This window comes from Aplidium turbinatum, chromosome 2, assembly GCF_918807975.1.
Source record: "Aplidium turbinatum chromosome 2, kaAplTurb1.1, whole genome shotgun sequence".
Lineage (NCBI taxonomy): Eukaryota > Metazoa > Chordata > Ascidiacea > Aplousobranchia > Polyclinidae > Aplidium > Aplidium turbinatum.
The window spans coordinates 30,783,559-30,799,040 of record NC_137473.1 but is presented as its reverse complement, the minus strand read 5'-3'; the positions used below and the strand labels follow the sequence as shown (position 1 = coordinate 30,799,040).

The following is a 15,482-nucleotide window of genomic DNA, read 5'->3' as shown; positions in this document are numbered from 1 at the left end:
TATCTCGGCGGACAAATTAAGTCTCACGGCGGACACACCAGTTTTAGCGTCGATCGTTATGCTTAATCACTTTATCTTGTAAATTCTTCACTATTCGAGAACTGTAGCTAAGGTTTAGAAGGCTTTTTAAAATTTCAGCGACGTCACTCTGAAAGGCTTTCATCAGTCCAACGACGTGCGCTTGAAGAGTCAAAGCGCCGTGTAGCTGCTTGATACGCCGTATAACTGATTAACTTCCACCGAACGAGGTCGTGTGGCTTCTTGCGTCACAATGCTCTGGGCACGAGTCGGAAAACTTCTACACTAACGCTACTATTTTCTGCTGTGCAAAGTTTCACTAGGCCTTTTTCTCTAGGTTTATTTTTGCGTATCATGTGAGCGAAAGTGAATTTTCCCTGGGCATTTTCTTTCTTACTGTAATATCAAAACTTAACAAATTTTGTAACCAACCTTGCCTAATCAATATTACTCGTAGATCAAAGCCAGACATTGTGACGTAAGACTTCTGCTTGAATGGAGGCTAAGGGATACAGTATTCACATTTTCTAGTTGCGCGAGAAATTATATTTTCACAACAATTGTTCGACTGTTTGTGCTATGCAATGACGATTTGCATCGGTAGTTCCTGTGTTATTTTTCGGCGGACAAATATGACCGATCTAGATGGTACTTCCCGCGGACATCATATGCTGTGACGGCGGACATGTCCGCCGTGCATTTCGAGGCCTGCTACTGTGTTGCAGAATTTGTGCTGTGAATATTATTTTGAGCTTTAGATTGAAAGCTTTTGATTAACGATTTCAAAAATATTTTCATTGTCTAATATCTCGAAAACTAGAGCCGATTCGAAAAAACTAAGTGCATTTTCGGAATCAGGGGCCTTGAAATACTTTAAAATGACTGTCACCTTGTGCCAAAATTTTTTTGTTGGCCTGTGTTATAATTAGGCTAAAAGCGAATAGCAGAAATTGTTATATTGCAAAATGCGCAGTAGCTTACATCAGTGGTTCTTAACCGCCGGTCCTCGGATCGGTGCCGGTCCGCGTAATTTTTTTGCCGGTCCGCAAAAGATCTTACTTTCTGCAAAGCTTATTTTAATGTGGAGTCATTAGCATATTGTAAAATTGTGATCGCACTGTGCACATGCACAGCTGTACAACTGACATATCTCCACGTAAAATTGTTTGATAATAAAGGTGAACTTTTTGATGACCTAATTTTGTGCCGTTGATAATGTTTTTGTGACAAATTGCATAATAGTTTTTAAAAAGTTTTGAAACACAGAAATACATAAACAAATGGGGAATTTTGTCCTTGATTTTGAAAAATTTCAAAGTCGTTGGAGACGAAAATTTGGAATTAGATAAGTTTGAAGTTCCGGGATGAAGTCAGGCCTGCAATGGAAATTTGCCAGAATCGGAGTTTGAGAAAGCAAAGATCTTGTTTTTCAAAGAATGGAATGAAGACAAGTCGATTTGCTGTGGAAAATGCTGGTGAAATGGAGTGGTGAAAAAAGTAAAGAGGTGCTGAGCGTTGTGAGTCAACAATTGAAAGAGTTGGCTAACAATTTTAACGATTCATTTCGCGTAACATGAAGATCCTCGACATGGAAACTTTTGGATAAACAATCCATGCATCGATGATATCAACACGTGCGACCTTAATCTTTATGAAAAAGAAAGTCTGATTGAATTACAATATGTTATGCTTCTACTTTGCAGTCCAGATTCGAAAAACATCATCGTCACACTTCTGGTTATCTCTTGCAGTGGCGTAGCCAAGGGGGGGGGAAGAGGGTTGGGGGTTACAACCCCACCCCACGACCTAGCCCACCTTTTGGCACGCGTGTGACGTCATGATATTGAGAATGATGCTTTCAGTCTAAAAAAAATTGGATAATTTTAAACAAAACTGCATTAAAAGAGCAAGTTTTGCCAATACCAAACATCTCAACCAGGAATTAGCAACAAGAAAACATAGAGACTTAGCTTTATTTCCGAAAAATGCCGAAGAAAACATGATCATATCCTTTTGCTATGCCACCAGACACCACCATTTTACTGGAATATTCGTAACCACATTTTAGTTGAAAATGCTCTCAGAATGCACCAAATTCAAAGTGATTTTTCAAAATTTTCTGGGAGGCCAGAAAATTTTGAAAAATAGGCCTGCTACCCCAGACCCCCCGCCGCTGGGTTTTCAAAATCCCCCCTATCAAAATTCCTGGCTACGCTACTCATCTCTTGCAAACGAATTCGTGCCTAACTTTCAAAACAATCGATTTGATGGTAATTGTTTCAACCAGCTATTTAGAAACGACAGTTCTTTTTCATGTCTGACTTTTGTGCGTGTGGCTCAGATTTTCAAACTGCACACCACATTATCTATCAATGTCCTGTATACCGACCACAAGATAGACAATTAGACATGTGGACCTAACAACGCTCGATGAATACACAAAGCAAAGAAATCGCCTGGATGCCGAACACAGAGCTAGGTGTTTTAGAAACTTCTTTGATATCTCGTTTTCCTCACATAGGCTACTGGCAGCGTAACAGTAGCAAATTTCCCACTGACATTGATTTTGTATGGAAATGGATTGACATTTTGCTGTTTGAGTTGATTTGATTGCCGTTTTATTCTAATTTTCGTCCTGAATACAAATCATATGCTAAAACCTTGCATTATGGTGCGCAACGACAACTTTGGTTAACAAAACGTTACAAATATTCATTCTATTCACTACGATCTTTGGTTGCCGGTCCGCGAACATTTTTTTAAAATTTTGCCGGTCCCTCACTGTTAAAAGGTTAAGAACCACTGGCTTACATCAGTGGTTCTTAACCGCCGGTCCGCGATAATCTTTTGCAGGTCCGCCAAAAAGTTGGCTTCATTTGTTCAGTTTTTTCGATAAATCAACGTTTCGCTTTGTTGTTTCCGCATTTTGCTTATGTAGGCATAATTTTATGCCATTTCTAATGTTCTCCTGTGAGGCTATATTGTAGCAGTGTAGCGAGGCATGGCGAGTGAACGAAAAACTCCTCTTTTTACGATTGTGTCGTCATAATTTCACAGCTGGAAGATAATACTACACTCCCAGTCTGGTTTATTAATGACTTATGCAATGCTAGTTGTCTCAGTAAATAACGCAAATAAAATCCAACCAAAGATTAGGCCTAAATTTTAAGTAAGTTTGAAATGGAGTCAACCAAACAACAAGGCATTTTGCGGTTCTTTATTCAAACGGATAGTATTAAAAATACAAACAGAAACACTTTTGAAAGTGAAGATGTTAGATCTAGTACTTCAAAATTAAAGCAAATTACAAAAAAGAAAGGTGCTGATTTGTTGACAGAAGGAACCAAGAAACGAAGAAAAGGCGAGTTCATCAGGCAGTATGACTTGAAATACTTAGAATTTGGTTTTACTGTAGCTCCTTGTACCGAAGAATTGCCACGTCCTTTGTGTTTAGTATGCTCCCAAATTCTATCAAATGATGCAATGAAACCTTCAAAACTCTCTCGTCACTTTCTGTCGAAGCATAGCAATCTCGAAGGTAAACCGCTGGATTATTTTCGAAGACTACTCAGCGAAATGAAAAGTCAGAAAAATCAAATAAAAATGATGACAACCACCGAAAAATCTCTTCTTCGTGCGCCGTATGCAATTTCTCTTAAAATATCAAAAACAAAGAAGCCGTTCACGATCAGGGAAGAGCTAGTAAAACCTTGCATCTTAGCTGCCGCTGAAGAAGTTTTGAGTATTCAAGCAGCTCAAAAACTTAGGCGATACCGCTTTCGAATGACACAGTTCAACAACGGACTTTAGATATGGCAATGGATGTTGAAAAGCAGCTTATAGAAGAAATAAAGAAGTCAAAACATTTTGCAATTCAACTCGACGAATCGACTGACGTGAGTAATTGTGCCATTCTGCTTTGCTATGTGCGTTACAAAGGGGAAAAGGATTTTAAAGAAGAACTGCTTTGGTGCCTTAACTTGCCTAGTAAAACCACCGGTTCTGAGATTTTTAGGTCTCTTAATTATTTTTATGAGCATTGCATAGACTGGGAAAATTGCGTAGGAGTATGTACAGATGGAGCTGCGAGCATGACTGGATGTCACTCTGGTGTGGTTGCCAGAATAAAAGCAGTCAGTCACAAAGACATACTGTCTATAGTGTCTACTCGCTGTATAATTCATCGAAAGCATTTGTCTGCAAAGAAACTCTCTTCTGAATTTAAAACTGTGCTGGATATCACGGTGAAAATCGTAAATCAAATTCGTAGTCGAGCTTTGAACTCCAGGCTGTTCAAACTGCTGTGTGAAAGTATGGATTCGCAGCATCAGCATCTTCTGTTTCATGCAGAAGTGCGGTGGTTGTCAAGAGGACGTGTTCTGTCACGATTGCTTGAACTCAGGGAAGAAACAAAACAGTTTTTACAAGAGATAAACTCTCCATTAACAGAATTTTTAATCGATGAAATGTGGATGAGTAAGCTTGCATACTTGGTGGATATATTGGCCGCTTAAATGAGCTTAACATTTCTCTTCAAGGGTTTAACACCAATGTTTTTACTATGAGAAACAAAACCGATGCATTCAAAAAGCTGGCTTTTTGGGAAAGTCGTGTGCAAAGAGGAGACATCGAAATGTATCCAACTATAAACAACTTTTTGAAAAATGTCGATGACAACATTAGCAAAGAATTGATAATTCTTGTAAGTGAACACTTAAAGGAGTTAACTCTCAGCTTCCAACGTTATTTCCCAGAAGAAGAAGATCCCCGAAAAGGAAACCTCTAGATCAATGATCCCTTCATTGAAGATGTCAATACATGCAACCTTAATTCCAGTGAAAAAGAACGCCTGATTGAATTGTCTTCTGATACCACTCTGCTTACACGGTACAAGAAGGAAACGTTGTCTCAGTTCTGGATATCTCGTGAAAACGAATATCCCTCTCTCAGTCACAAAGCGATCAAACTGTTAATGATACTTTCGACAACTTACTTATGCGAGAAGAGCTTTTCTTCTTTGTCTCTAATCAAAAACAAGCAGAGAAATCGATTGGATGTCAATGCAGCACTTCGTCTCTCTGAAACTTCGTTGCAGCCGCGTTTATCTCAAATATTAGCAACGAAACAGCAGCAAATTTCACATTAAATACTCGTAACTCTTGTACATTAATGTTTTGTTTTTCTAATTTCTGGTACCAAAAACCGATTATGTTGATTTATGATTTTATGTTATTCCGCACGCATATTTCATATTCTTTTGTGGGAAAGCGTCTTTTAGTAGCGCTGAGTTTGAATATGATTGATTAGCAACAATATTTTTATGGCAGTCTATTCTGTTTATTTCAATCTGATTTGTAGAAGTGGTATTGTTCAAACTGATCGTACAAACCAGCACTTTGAATTTCAATTTCAGAGGCAAAAATATTTTATACAAGCAACTTTAAAATAAATTTGGTCCCAGTACACACTAAACTATTAGAGTAGGCTACGCTGAATATATGAGCATAGTTTTGCGTAAGTTTTTTGTTTAAATTTCCTCCCGCACCTCTACTGAAATAAACGTGTCTTCGATACTCTGGATACCGGTCCGTAAAAAGATTTTTCTAATTTTACCGGTCCGGCAGTGTCGAAAGGTTAAGAACCTCTGGCTTACATGACTTTAAAAGGGCACCATTGCCCCCTGTCTCTCCATGATGCCTACCCCTGCCCCCCGCTTCCGGCGCCCCCTGACTAATAACTGAAAAATTGTTCACAAACAATTGACCTATCACCTGTTTACGAACAATTCACCTATACGAACAATTGATGTATATACGAAGAAATGATTTACGAAGAATTGTTTTACGAACAACTGTTTACGAATAATTCACCTTTGATATAATTCCTTGCAAATACCAAAATTGCTTCTTTTTGTAACACTAAAGTATCGGTCAAAATATCGGTATCGGCCTAAAAAAGTGATATCGGTATCGGCCAAAATATTGGTATCAGTCAAAATATTGGTATCGGTACATCTCTAGTTTTTAAGCGTCCTACGTTTACGATAAGGTTTGTTCGTTCAACAAGTCTGCAATCAGAGCTTTAATAAAAGTGGTATAATAAAGTCAAGAATTTATTTCATAATAGCATAAACAGATGACTGACAATAACTTAACAGGATTGAATACTATAGTCTTACTCAAAATATTTGTTTTGAATTATGCTATTCAATCCTATTAAGTTATTGTCAGTCATTTGTTTATGGTATTATAAAATTACTTCTCTCCCAAAGCTATACAATTTCATAATAGCAGCTACAAACTTTCGAACACAGGATGTATGTCATTGCAGAGTGGGGGCATTTCTCTCAAATATATCAGGCTACGTATAGAAAAACCTGCGAGTTTGTTCTTAATCCTCGCTGCTGGTAAGGACTGGTGGAATGCTGCATGGCCAGATCTCGTGTCCTCTTCCTCCTTCTGCGATGACGTGATGAAGCAGGAAGATGATCAAAAATCTCGTTTGGAGCTTGTCGGGGGGGAGATTGAATTTCTGAAAATAGATTTGTCTGATTTTACACTTACAGGTCATCGGTGGTGATGCGTTGAATACAGAAATGATATGCTCAGTTTGGGTAGTTGGTGAGGCGTACAGAAAAGAGATGACATGAAAAAGAAAAAAAAATCTGAAAGTGCCACCCAGCGACGGACACAACCGGATTTGACCGATCGCAGGCTGTTCAATATGATAAAAGCGATCACTTATATAAATTCTAACTCGGCAAACCAAAATTATAGCAACCACACGTAGGGTATTATCATGTTTTTGCAAATTAGAAGACACTACATGGAAGGACAACCTAAATTTCAAATACGTAGCTCGTGAAATACAAAAGTGTTTGTTGATGAAAATCTTCAAAAACCTCTAACTAAAGAACTGACCGTAGACAAGTCTAATCGGTTGTGCTCTTTTCTTTCGAAGCGAATATTTTCTTTTTATGACATTCTCCTCGTCATCATCATCATCATCGTCGTCGTCATCATCGTCGTCGTCATCCGTTTCATCTTCTTCTTCTTCCTCATCTGTTAATTCATTGCTATTTTTTTCTTTATAGTTTGGTAAAACGTATCATGAAAAAGGATAATGTTAGAACGGGCTTTTTTGTTAGTTGAATGGTTAAGACATTGCTAACACTGCAACAGTTTATACCAGCCCTTGATAGTTCTTGTTGCACGTTTCTTTGAAAATAAGAAACTGTACCAGCCAAAAACAAAGAAATAAATGATCAATTTACGCATACGCTGCTGTGCCTTTCTTCGTGAAAAACTGGCCATAAAAATTCTTCATAAAAATGCTCTTTATGCTCACCTTCATCCTCAGCTTTTTCCTCTTTCTCTGGTACTGCCATCTTCTCTTCATCAGAGTGTTCGGGAGTAGCATGATCTTGCGAAGCATCCTTTATATTGGCATCGGTTTCATCAAAGAATTTTTTTGGACGACGCGACCTTTTCCTTGATTTAATGTTGCTGTATATATCTGGTTGACTGAAGTTCTACAAAAATAATTTAATCATTGCAACAGTTTCCATGCTGCAATAATGCACAAAGCGAATCTATTTTTACTTGATACAACAATATTTACCTTATAGCTAAGAATATAAATTGTATGTAGTATAAGATGAAGGTTATCACAACATACACAAAGAAATGTCAGCTCGTAAACCAGTTAGCTAGTTTTGTATAATATAGTCATAGTCACACTCAGGGCTGTGGAGTCGGGCGAAAAATATACGACACCGACTGCTCGATTTATAATTGGACGATTCCGACTTCAGTGTTGCCAGTTTTTTAATTTCGTTTTTTTTTTCATTTCATTTTACTCAAGTTCTGATCGAAATGGCGACTATCAAAAAAACTGACAAAAACAAACACTTTTATTTTATGGTCCAAATTTTAGAGTGCAATAGGAAAAGAAATAATATTTTGAAGAAAAGTCCAAGCAAAAATTTTATTAAGTCGGCCTTTTTTAACGACTCTGGACACGTCAATATCCGTCCGACGCCACTGCCTGGTCACACTGAATGGGTAGCAACCAGCAACCGATATTTGGAGAGCTTATAAATCGCTTACAGAGTTATCCATTAATGATACTTCTCAGTCTGAGTGCTACATACCACAACGTCTTCTGGGCTTTTCCCTTGTGAGATGAGCAAATTCCGTACCTCTGGCTTTACTCTATGAAGTGATTCCGATCTCTGCCTCGTAGAAGGCCCACTGTGTCTAGAAAGAATTTCGACGCACAATTTTGTGAATGAAGAATAACAAAACTTTTCAGAGAAGCATGCACTGTGAGGGGGTCAAAATTGTGCCACGAGAGGGTTATAAGTGTGTCGTGAGAGCCTGAGAGGGTCACAAGTGTGCCACTAAAATTTTGATTTGGATGTTGCAGCCATACCGCAAAGCTGCAAGTGTCAAATAAATTTAGAAGAAAGCCTTTGCTTTCGTGTTATGGCAGACCAACAATTAACCCACTGTGTAAATCGCTTGACTATCAAATCACTCTCAACTGGTGTGAAGCCTCCAATCAAGACTGTCTTAAGACTCCAGGCGTTAACATAATCAGAAATATTTTTTACATTGTCGTAAAAGTAAATGACTTACTGGCATTGGCATACATGGATTGAAATAAAGCTAACTTAAAATAATAACTGCTGTCATGCATAAAAAATTAACGTAGTAAGTCAGTGTGCACTGTGCAGGGATACTGAAAGTCCAAGCGTGACATAGTCTAAAAAAGTTTGAAAACCACTGAAGTTGTTGGTAGTTTAACTTTGGTTTAGGACGGAAATTTCAAAATTATCTCTAGAATCTCTAGATGCCTTAGAATGTCCTGCTGTAAGCTAAAAATAGGGCTAAATCTGGATTCCAAAAAAAAGCCGATTAACTCCTCCCCTTACATTGTGTGAGTGTGTGTGCTAAAGCACAAGCTTGTCACTTGTACCTATCACTTTTAACTACGAAATGCATTTCTAAGTGAGTTATCGGTACGACAAGAATGTGAAAACAGCAAGGACTTACTCTGAAACATCCGGTGACATTGCTGCTTCCTCTATAGAGCTCACATTCAATGTCTTGTAGATTGTCTTCCGCTGCCGATTGCTCCTCCTCAACAGCATATTGGGAAAGCATTCTACAAGAGCAACAGCAAATTACACACAACGAAATAAAAAAATGCATTAAATGATTGCGTCAAGACCTTATGAAGATGCAAAAAATAAAGATGATCAATAGAGTGTAAGTATTAAATTTGATAGGAATATACACTACAGTACAGTATACGATAAACGGCATTAATACCACAAATTGCTCAATGCCAAGCGCAATGCTAAGCAGAGCTAATTCAAGTAAATTGAATCACTATTATCAAAGTAACCTTTACAGCCTGTTTCACCCTTTGCGGGATCGTCAAAAAGCTTATTCAAATTGAATCTATTTTTATCAGATTATATTTCAATAAGCACCTTCTGACGATCCGCAAAGGGTGAAACAGGCTGTAAAGGTTACTTTGATAATAGTGATTCAATCTACTTGAATACACAGGATCGCTCACTGAGTTGTAGTTTGAGCACTTTGGCAAGGTTGGCGAAGTACCAATTTTGTGTCCTCTTTAGGGACCACACTGGGTTTATACCTCTGTGGTCATACCCAGTGTACCTACTGCACTGATGAGGCTGTAAGGCCGAAACAGTGTATCACTGTATGCAGTTATATATAATATAACAGTATACACGTTAGGGTGTTCCATTTTGACAAAAATTTTTGAATTTGCACTTGTAATAGTGATTATGAGATGGAATTTTTGGTCAAACAAAGTATCCTTTTTAAATTTTTGACCAACTCCAACTTTTTGAGGTCCCATGACCCCCTTGAAACTTAGAGAAATACCCCCTCGGTAGACATAAAATTCAAATGTTTGAATGATCATCACTTCTGGTTAGAATGTAGTAGAACCTTCATCTTTTCATTAATTGTGCATGGTTTTTCATGCTGAACAAATTTTTTTGCAAATTTTTAAAAAAAATTACAATACCGTATTTCGCGGCGTATAAGACGACTCCTGACTTTACAAGCAAAAAATCTGTGATTTAAGGTATGTTTGCCAGATAAGACGACCCCCCTCTTCCATCTGTTGTTTCCCGTAGGTGACACCCATTGAAACTTCCACTTCCTGTTGACCAACATGATCAAGATGGAACAGCAGAACAACTCCAATTAAGTTCAGAATCTGATGGTTTTAGTAGTGCTGATGACAATTCTTGTGCCAATACTGTTCAGCAACAAGAGCAGGAGATGAAAAATGTGCAACGTTCCACTCATACCAAGCGTAAAACGGTTTTTACTGAGAAATCATCAGTAATAGCTGCTAAAAAGCTGGTATCAATTAGAGCAGCTAGTTCGTTGCTTAACTGTGCTGCTGATACTTTGGGCTCACCGTCAGCAATGACAAGTCATTCAACATGGTATCGCAATGCCATTGCACATAGAAAGAAGATCACTGATGATGGTTTGTTGAAATTGAGGAATGCTGTTTTCCATCAGCTTTGTTTCGATGGAAAAAAGCTATTCAATCGGGAAAGACTGGCTGTTATTTCCAATTTTATATGTGGTTGCTTTTTCATTGCCCTCAAAACGTTCAGAGAAAAGGAAAGTGCTAGCGGGGAGGCATGTTTTACAGCTATAAAAAAGCTTGTTGCAGACGATGACATGCAAAATATCTTGTGTGTAATTTCTGACAGTACTGCAGTTAACACAGGCTCAAAAAAAGGAATAGTGACGAGAATTGTGAAGTATTGCAATCTGAAATACGGTCATGATGTAATATCGCTTGAATGTTTGTATCATTGCATTGAGCTGCTGTTAGGAGATGTGATAACAGCTATTGATGGCAATACAAAATCACCAGATCTTTTAAGTGATGGAGCTGTGTTTAATTTCATTAGCCAACTAACAAAAAATCACTTAATGGTTGATAAACTACAAAATTACAGAGATACTTTAATTAAGCCATCAGAAAAAAGCAAACAAATTCTTATCCAATCTTTGGGAAAGATAGCAACATCAACTCCAGGCAACAAATCCATAAGAGGTGACCAAGCTTCACTCTTAGTCCTAAGTTGTGCAACATTCCAGGACATTCCTGATGAGTGGAAACAATATTTGTTCGTTGCACAGGAGGCTGTTCATCATGCTCGCTAGTTGACCAAGGACAATGGATATCTTCGTATTCTACTTTTTAGGCCATTTGCACTCAATGCCACTCAACTTGCTGGATTAAGGTCTATCAGCCAATTTATAGTTGATGTGTATGCTCCAATGTTTATTTCAATTTTTTTTGCACCCCAGTGCTGTAAACGGACCAGCCATTACACTTCTCAATAGAGATTTGATGGCAGCGTCTGATCATGCTATTGTAAAGTATGCGATGCCAAGTTTTATCAGGCATGGAAGCTTGTGGTTTTCCCCAAAAAACGTCACCCTAGCATCTAATTCTAATGAACCACCAATTTTGCCAGAAAACGTCAGCAAGATTGCAAGAAAGCCAATAGATGCTAAAAAAACTGAATCAATGCTTGCGCTATCAAGTAAAAAGACACTCATTTCATTTTATGATGTCACCAGTCAGTGTTCTCCATGTCTTTCATTGGGCACACCGGATGCATGGAGATCATTCAAAAACAATCAGATGAACAATGAAAGAGTCATTGGACTGCTGAAACGATGTGTCATCGAAAAACGAGTCAAGGATAGCACAGATGCCAGTGATGATGATAAATTAGAAAAAAACTGACAATGATATTCGCCAATATGTGGTTGCAATGATGCAATAAGAATGCATGTTTACTGTTTAGTAATGGTTTAGCATGTTACAAGTTTAATATGAAAATTTAGTACGTTATTGTGAACGTTTTACATTAACTTTCGTTAGTCTTTTGTGTTTTCTTATCTTGTATTTTCTAAGTTGCCTGTGGAGTGTATTGAAATTCTTTGTGTTACTTTCTAAGTAGTGAATGCCATTATCAAGTTTTGTTTCAAAAAAATATCAAAAGCTACTTTTTATTCAATTTTTAAATTTTTTTTATTTTTATTTTAGGAATTTAAAAACCATGTAATCTTGTTTAGCATGAAAAATCATGCAGAATTAATGAAAATATGATGGTTTTATTACATTCTAACCAGAAGTTATGACCATTCAAACATTCGACTTTTATGTCTACCGAGGGGGTATTTCTCTAAATTTCAAGGGGGGTATGGGACCTCAAAAAATTGGAGTTGGTCAAAAATTTAAAAAGGATACTTCGTTTGAGCAAAAATCCCATCTCATAATCACTATTACAAAAAAACTTTTTTGAAATGGAACACCCTAATACACGTACATACCTCTAGATGAAGATCTGAGACGTTTGGAGGAAGTGGCTAGAGCTCCAATTCCATCTTCATCCTCACAAGAGCTGCCCTCTTCTTCCAGTCCGAGAGAACGAAGAGACCTATACGTAAAGCATTAATAGAAAGATAATGAGCAGCAATAAGAAAAATGCATTAATCAGGTGACGCAGCACCACACTTCCCAATCTCTACCTAATACGACTAATTGTTGGAACTCGTACTCAATAAAATCATAACTGTAAGTAATTCCAGACGTACACAAAACATGTCAAAACTATTATTCTTTATAGTTTATACAGTAACTGCATAACTGCAACACCAAATGCATAACCGACGTACAAGTGTTCAAATTGCTGACAACTGCACTGAAGTGGAGATGCAATATACGAAGCAATACTTAACCAGGTTGAGTCGTTGATACACTTATGGCATTCTATGATGTTACAAAGTTAACTCAACACCAATGTTGCATACACTTTGCATGTGCAATACAAGTATTAAATATGGACATGATGTCGATGAAAATCTTTTATAACTACGGTATCAGTGCTAAATAATACACTTCTTTGTTGATCCTGCTTTAGACAGGTCAATGTGGAGGCAGGGTATGAAGGCGATTGTGGCACGTGGATGTGGATCCGGCCACTATCGGTAACGGGGACGTCACCCGATTAAAACTGGATTACCACTATTTTGTTGAGACTCCATAAATGTATTAATAAAAATGTATCATAATATACAAACCGTCTATGACTAATTATATGTCTTTTCTTTTTCTTTCTCCTTTTGGATCCAGCCTCTGGCTCTTTGTGTTTTACTGGCAATTGCTGGTAGTCATCGCAATCAGTGCTATTGATGAACAGTTAAGTCATTATTATGGAAAATGATCATTACAGATAAAATCTCAAATTTACATCTTTTCTACTACTAAAGGGTTACCACCAGCGGATGGAGCATGAGCTTCCCTTAAGCAACGAAATAATAATTAATAAGGAAGCTTATAAAACGATTTGGATATTTAACATTATGATATAATACAAATTGAAAACGCTGTAAGAAGTACCTACGCATGACGGTGAACAATGGACGCAATGTATACAACAGTGGCGTCAGTTTTGCTAGATTTGATTTTGATATACCTATACGAGCACTGAAATGAATAGCGCAATTTCAACAATACTAGAACTAGTAGTATTCAGGTATAGTGGGAATTACATTTGGGTTGAAGTCATTCGAACCATGACATCATTAACCATCAAGCAAATTTAGTAAAATAAAAATGAACAAAGAACTATGAGCTCAATTCAAAACATTTACAACTATTAACTAAAATCAATACTGCATGTGGCGCTCGAGAGCTATTTTCTCTGACGCAACGCGCGTCACTTCACTGACGTCAAGTCGAATTCTAGAACCTTCCTCTCCAATTAACAAATATCGCGTGCTCTCAGAATGCAGTCTTGTAATCAATTTTTGCATTATGCCTGAATCGCACTGCTACTGCACTTTATCGACACGTAGATCTACTGTTGTGTTGCGTTATATGGTCGCGTGTAGAGTTTGCGATGCTTGTGGCTGCGCTTTTCTAATCAAAACTAGAGTTCTTTTTAAGAAACTGAAACTATGATCCCTGATATAGATGTTGTAATAAAGGATGTGGCTTGTAGGATGCGGAATGGCCCGTTTCGGTGAGTCCGATTCGGTGAGTTCCCTATTCGGTGAGAGCCTTTTTCAGTGAGAGCCCTATTCGGTGATTTTTTTTTAAATTATTGGGTACCGTAGCCTAATTATCATTGCCGTTTTAGGGTTAGGGGTTAAGGGTTGGGGTTAGGGTTATGGGTAGGGATTAGAGGGTTAGATGTTAGAGGTAAGGGTTAGGGGTTACGGGTAGGGGTAAGGGTTAGGGTCTTATTTCAACGTTTAGCGACGTTAAAATGATGTAAAAGCGGCAATGATAGGCTACGGTACCCGATAATTTTCAAAAAAAAAATTAAAAATTCATCGAATAGGGAACTCTCCGAAAAAGGTTCTCACCGAATCGGACTCACCGAATAGTAGCAGACCCTGTAGGATGTAACCTGTAAAATGTAACTATGAAGCTAGGATTCCAGATGTAATATGTAGAATTCTACTTCATAATCAAGATGCAATTGTAAATGAAAGTGAAAACGAAGTTCTTCCATTCCGAAGTTAAAGTTCTTTCCTTTGTAATGAAGTTAATAATGTCGTATGCCAGTATGCTGAACCAAGTTTTGGTGGTGGAGTTATTAGTCGTTCGGTGTTTTCATTTTTGGCGTGTTTGGATTCTGTTCTTCGGAAGTTAGAAGCCGAATTAATAAATAACGCAGCCTTGAAGAACTCTACTTGTGATCAAGCATTATTCTATTAAGTTCAGTCGATAAACAAGGCAGCAGAGAAGACGACTTCGTGTCCCGGTCATTCCTCGCCAGTTATGCCCAGGAATGTCGCCGTCCTCATTGACGGCTGTATATGAGCGCTCGTGTTGACTGTCGCGTCCGCTACACTGCACAGTGCACACCCTGTGGATTACTTTGTTGGATTGAGATAGTTGGTAGTCGATTAGAAATTTTTGTAATAAAAAGTGCAATGATAATACTGTGATTGTCCTTTAAATTAGTGGCTACTGTTATTTTCTGAACAACGCAGATATAGTTCATCCTCCGCTTCTCATTGAATTTTTTCACTAATTGCGTTTTTCTGAATCTTGCTATGGTGTGAATCTCTTGCAATTGTTGTGGTGTTGGAAACAAATTCTCACTACATAAAACTTAATAAACAATCCCACAATCTTGATACAAACAGACTGAATGGAGTGTAAGACAGTGATTACCTCAATTTTCTTGAAGGGCTACACATTTGCGTAGAATTTTCATTGTAAGATTTAGAAGGAAGATCTACATCACTATTGCCATTGAGTGGTGGGCTGGAGGTCTCCTTTAAAAATATATGAGGTTAGAAGTTTTGCTGTTGAATATTAAAAATGTTAATACTATAATATATATTGAAATATTCTAAATAGCA

General features: G+C 37.7%; 1 protein-coding gene across 1 annotated transcript in view; it reads right to left on the bottom strand.

The window, feature by feature from the left end:
- LOC145765295 (ATPase family AAA domain-containing protein 2-like) overlaps positions 1-15,482 on the bottom strand; it is a 74,150-nt gene that overhangs the window by 43,341 nt on the left and 15,327 nt on the right. The window contains exons 2-9 of the mRNA XM_082577097.1: positions 15,292-15,395; positions 13,185-13,289; positions 12,435-12,541; positions 9,075-9,186; positions 8,171-8,276; positions 7,366-7,549; positions 6,939-7,079; positions 6,395-6,549 (exon numbers count right to left, since the gene is read on the bottom strand). Coding sequence (XP_082433223.1) covers positions 6,395-6,549; positions 6,939-7,079; positions 7,366-7,549; positions 8,171-8,276; positions 9,075-9,186; positions 12,435-12,541; positions 13,185-13,289; positions 15,292-15,395 — 1,014 coding nt within the window. The remainder of the gene's footprint in view (positions 1-6,394; positions 6,550-6,938; positions 7,080-7,365; positions 7,550-8,170; positions 8,277-9,074; positions 9,187-12,434; positions 12,542-13,184; positions 13,290-15,291; positions 15,396-15,482) is intronic.